We start from the raw sequence: 5370 nt of genomic DNA, 5'->3' as shown, positions 1-5370 counted from the left end.
TAAATGTCTATAAATGTCTCTGTAATTTGCTGTGTTGATATAAATGCTAGTTTGGAAATTTTCTGTGTGTAGGGAAGTTTATATATATTTTTTCTAATTTTATGGAGTCATGTAGGGACACAGAGTTACGTAGAGACCTAACATTTATCACGGGTATCATGAACGGGGATATAGAAATTGACTCACAATTTTTGGGAACGTTTCAAAATACTCTTGTGTCAGTTTCTGATTCTCCACCTCCACCTCCACCACAAGTTGAAAATGCCTCTTCTACAAAAGGAAAACAGGGCTCTAACTTTACTGTAGAGGAAGATAAACTCTTAGTGGCAGCATGGCTCAATACTAGTGTTGATGTCATAAACAGTAATGAACAAACACAAAATACCTTTCGTCAAAAAGTTTGGGAATATTTCATGCAGTACAATACATTCGGTACCACACGTACTGTTATCTCCTTGCTAAGTCGTTGGGGTACGATTAGTGAAAAGACAAATAAGTTTGTTGGGTGTATGGCTCAAATTAATGCACTTCATCAAAGTGGTATAACCGAAGAAGATAAGGTATAAATTATATTACAGTAGTGTTAACATATCCATTCACCAATAGTTTGAAGATATTAATCATGTTATATTTGTTTTAATTTTTTTTAGATTACCAATGCGAAGGTTTTGTATTTAGAGAAGCACAAGAAACCCTTTCTTCTTGACCATTGTTGGCTCATGTTAAAGACCAACCAAAGTTTGCTGATCCTAACAATGCTAGATCGAGATCATCCGTGCCTCCAACTTTAGAGGCAATATCTATTAGTGAAGGGGATTGTGGGTCCGGACTTGGTGACACTTCCAATTTTGAGAGACCTATTGGTAGGAAAGCCGAAAAGGCCATACAAAAGAACAAAGCCACCGGAAAAGATGTAGGGGAATATTTGACCAAAAAATTGAAATTGATTCAGGATGTAACTCGGTTGGAAGAGGAAAAAATGTCTTTTGAGAGGGAAAAACTTGCGATTGAAAAGGAAAGTAGGGAAGAAAAACTTAAGATTGAGAAGGAAAGAATGATGATTGAGAAGAAAAAATTTGAGTGGGAAGAAAGGTTAGAGGAAGAGAGAATCATGATGATAGATACAAGTGGCTTAACTGGAACACAAAAAGCTTTTTATGAACAACTCCAAGAGGAAATCATGGCAAAACGAAGATCATGTAATTAATGGGTTTAATTGTATTTTGGATGTAGTTTAGACTTTTATGTATTTTGTAGTGGCTTTTGTCACTTGATGAATTATCTAAAACTAGATGTATGTATTTGTGTTGTGACTTGAAGTGCAATCTAACAAAGACTTTGAAGTGCAATATTTTTTATCTTTTATTAAGTTTCATTTGATCTTGTGATAGGCATTGATATAATTCTTTGATCCAATAAAACTATTATTTGATCCACTATGAGTATTACAGCCACTATGAGTGCCTATTATATATCTTGTTGTTACAGCCACTATGAGTGCCTATTATATATCTTGTTGTTATAGCCACTATGAGTGTCTTTCATCCAATTATTTCTATTCATTGAACATTCCTAGTATCATATACTTGGTTTTGAGATGACAGGTCTTAGAATAAATCTATGAACAATGAGCATTCATAGTATTTCCAAGTTGTTTTTTTTTAGATATATGTGTTTGTGTTGTGACTTGTGCGTGAATTATTTATATTCATTTTGTTGTGGCTTATGTCACTTGATTTTAATCTTGCATCTATAGTAATAATTGATTTCCAATTGTCTTGAAAGTTGCATCCATGAATCACTATTTGTTTCGCAAATTCCTTCTTGATGACTCAGATGAAGATGAGATAATCGAAGAACTTGTTATGGAAACATCATAACCTAAATGTCGATGTCGTTCTATCCAACATAATCATTTGGTAGGCCATGAGAGGCTTTTTCTTGATTATTTTGCTCTCACACCAATATATCCACCCGCTTTATTTCGTAGGAGATTTCGGATGAAGCGTTCTCTTTTTCTTCGTATTCAATCTCAAGTTGAAGCTCATGACTCTTACTTTGTCCAAAAAAGAAATAGTGCCAACAAACTTGGTTTATCTTCATTACAAAAGATAACTGCTGCACTTAGAATGCTTGCGTATGGAGTATCGGGTGATTTGATAGATGAATATATGCGGATTGGAGAAACTACTGCATTAGAAAGTTTAAAAAAATTTGTTACTGCGGTAATTGATGTTTTCTCTGAAGAATACTTGAGAAAGCCAAACAATGAAGACATTGCTAGACTGTTAGCTCACGGCGAACGTCGAGATTTTCCAAGTATGTTAGGTTTAATTGATTGCATGCATTGGAAGTGGAAAAATTGTCCATTTGCATGGAAATGTCAATATTGTGGTCATATTCGTGAGCCTACTATTATTTTGGAGGCAGTAGTATCATATGATCTTTGGATATGACATGCATTTTTTCGGTTACTTGGGTCAAATAATGACATTAATGTGTTAGAGCGATCTCATGTATTTAATGAACTTGCTGAAGGACGTGCTCCTACAATACATTACTCAATTAATGGTCATGACTACACTATGGGATATTACCTTACTGATGACATATATCCAAAGTGGGCAACATTTGTGAAAACAATGCTAGCTCCACAAGGACAGAAGTATAAATTATTTGCAGCAGCCCAAGAGGCGTATAGGAATGATGTGGAGCGTGCATTTGGAGTGCTTCAAGCACGTTTCGCAATTGTCCGTGGACCTGCACGATTTTTTCATCTTGAAACACTCAAAAAGATTATGAAAGCGTACATAATTCTCCATAATATGATTGTTGAAGATGAGCGGGATGATAATGAAGTGGTAAATTTGGATTATGAACAAAATGATGGAGTGGATAATCCTCCTTTGCAAATGTTACGTGAACAAAGTGATGAATTTTTGTCATACATTGAGAGGCATGGACGCATTAGAGACCGATAAATTCATTTTCAACTCCAGTCGGACCTTATTGAACATTTATGGCAATTGCAAGGCAAGTCATAGAAACTTTCTTTTTTGTATGTTGAGAAGCATGAGTCATATGAACTTGTGCGAGTGTGTGAGTTTTATTATAATTTGGTTTGAGTTATGTATGTGAGCAAATCTATGGACTACATTGTTCTTGCTATAATATGTGTTCTATTTTATATGTTTTCTTATAAAGTTCCTTCATTTCATAATTCACATTGTTCCAAGGTTGCTTCCGGACAATTGAGACGATAATAGGCTATCATGATAATTGAGAAATTGTTTTAGTAAAAAAAAATGTATGAGTATAATTTGGGGTTAAAAAAATCACTTGTTAACACTAGACAATTATTTGCTATCATGCAGCGTCGGTGGCGGAAGAGTCGGTGGCGGCAGCGGAAAAGTCGGTGGTGACGGCGGTAAAAGAGTCGTTGGTAGCGGTGGCGGCGGTGGAAAAAGAGTCGTCGGTGGCGGTGGCGGCGACAGCGGTGGCGGTGGTGGTTGTGATTGTTGTTTATTGTATAGGATATATTATTTTATTGTAATGGATATATTATTTTATTATGATGTTTATATTATTTTATTGTGTTAAAAGTTAAAATAGATCCACTGCTGCAGCATTTATGTAGGTAGGCAAAATAGATAAAGTAATTTTTGATGGAGCTAAAAAGCTAAATTTTTAGCTCCACTGTTATGGATGCTCTTATTTTTCAATAATTTTCACCATAATGAAAGGAGGGAAAGCAAAAGAAGAAATAAATAAAATCAAAGTAATGGATTCATTCAAAGAATGCAAAAGAATGACTGACTTATATAATTAACATACCCCATCCATGCCCAAATCGACCACTTTCTCCTCAAGAGCCTCGAATTTATTGACATTGAACTTGTTAAGCAGAGTAAAAGTACAGGTGGTACACATGGGTTTCACCTCCAGATCATCCATCACCATGAATGTAACTACTCCTTTCACATACCCTCCGTTAGTGCTTGGTGGATCTACAAAATTTATCTCGCTGTTCATTACTTTACTGCACGAAGGACAGGTTGTGTTGAAGTCATAAGCCACATATAGGTCACATTTGCTTGTATCTCTAGCACACCTATACAATTTCCTGGATTTTGCAGATGATGCAAAGTCTGGCGATTTGAGTGGGACTCCAGAACCACCACCAGAGATGTGCAGTTTGGGTTTCAGGAGAGTCTCTTTGTTCACGTTTGGTTGAAGGTAAACAGTACCTAAGTTGTCAATGCTGTGGTAAATGTTTCCGAAGCTGCCCACCATTCCTTGCTTTTCGAAAAGCGGAATGAAAGTTCTGAGCGGCAGTGCCAGAATGCTAAGGAGGAAGGCTATGAATTCCTTGCCCGCTTCTGCAAAAAGCACTCTTTCTCTTTCTGTGTCTATCAGAAGTTTCAAACTCACATAATTAGTTTTCTTTCTTTACGAGAAGAATTTAGTAAAGAGAGCCTGTGGACAGCCACAACATTCATCGATCGTTTTATGACTTCTACTATTGAATTGTGATAAAAAATTCTAATACCACGTAAAGAATCACAATTTTTGTTTTAATTATTCAGCACGTGCATGTGCCTTTTTATAAACTTGTGTTTTTGTGAAACCTTCTTATTTCCTCCGGCTTATTAGTCACAATTTTTATTACTCTCTCCAATGATTTATTGTGATCGGTAGAAAAAAAGTTAAAAATTTAGTAATAAACAATTAATCACAGTCCGCTACATATAAGATTTTTGGGACAATAATTGTGAAATTTTTTGTAATCGAAAAAAAACTCAATAGATAATACTTATCTCCAAAATGTACAAAAAAATAACAATATTTGGTAATTTATTGCAAAAATTTTTACATGTTTTTCTTCCTCTCTCTCTCTCTGCTTTGTTGTTTGGCACTCTCTCTCTCTCGCTTGGGTTTGGTTGCAATTTTTTTTTTTGTTGCTTGTGTGTATAAAATAATATTAATTTAATATGTTAAAATGTAAATAAAAAAATCAGATGTAAAATGTATTGTGAAAATGGCTATAGTTCAACCAATCTTTGAAGCACGTGGAGGAGAAGTTAGGAAACATAAACAAAATACATATGCTTCAAGATGATAACAGTTGAATCTTGCTTAAATTCAAAAGGAAAATTCTGAAATTCACCAAAAAATAAAAGCAAGAACACTCTCTAAAAATATTATTGATCAAAAATTGAATTTCCTAAGAGGATATAATATGTTTAAATATAAGACTGTTACAAGACTAGTTTAACACTTTAAGTTGAAAATTGTTGGTACATAATGATAATATATTTTATTGTTCCAAATAAATTAGTTTTAATTTGCATTGGTTAGATTGGTTTGAAA

General features: G+C 34.5%; 1 protein-coding gene across 1 annotated transcript; it reads left to right on the top strand.

Moving 5' to 3' along the window:
- Positions 1–2000: 2000 nt before the first annotated feature.
- LOC115957137 lies at positions 2001–2981 on the top strand. The gene is made up of 2 exons (XM_031075361.1): positions 2001–2319; positions 2506–2981. The coding sequence occupies exons 1-2, from the start codon at positions 2001–2003 to the stop codon at positions 2979–2981; spliced, it is 795 nt and encodes a 264-aa protein (XP_030931221.1).
- The last annotated feature ends 2389 nt before the right edge of the window (positions 2982–5370 follow it).

Source organism: Quercus lobata, chromosome 8 (assembly GCF_001633185.2).
Source record: "Quercus lobata isolate SW786 chromosome 8, ValleyOak3.0 Primary Assembly, whole genome shotgun sequence".
In the NCBI taxonomy this organism is placed as follows: Eukaryota; Viridiplantae; Streptophyta; class Magnoliopsida; order Fagales; family Fagaceae; genus Quercus; species Quercus lobata.
The sequence above is the reverse complement of the archived record's forward strand: the minus strand, read 5'-3'. Positions and strand labels throughout refer to the sequence as shown.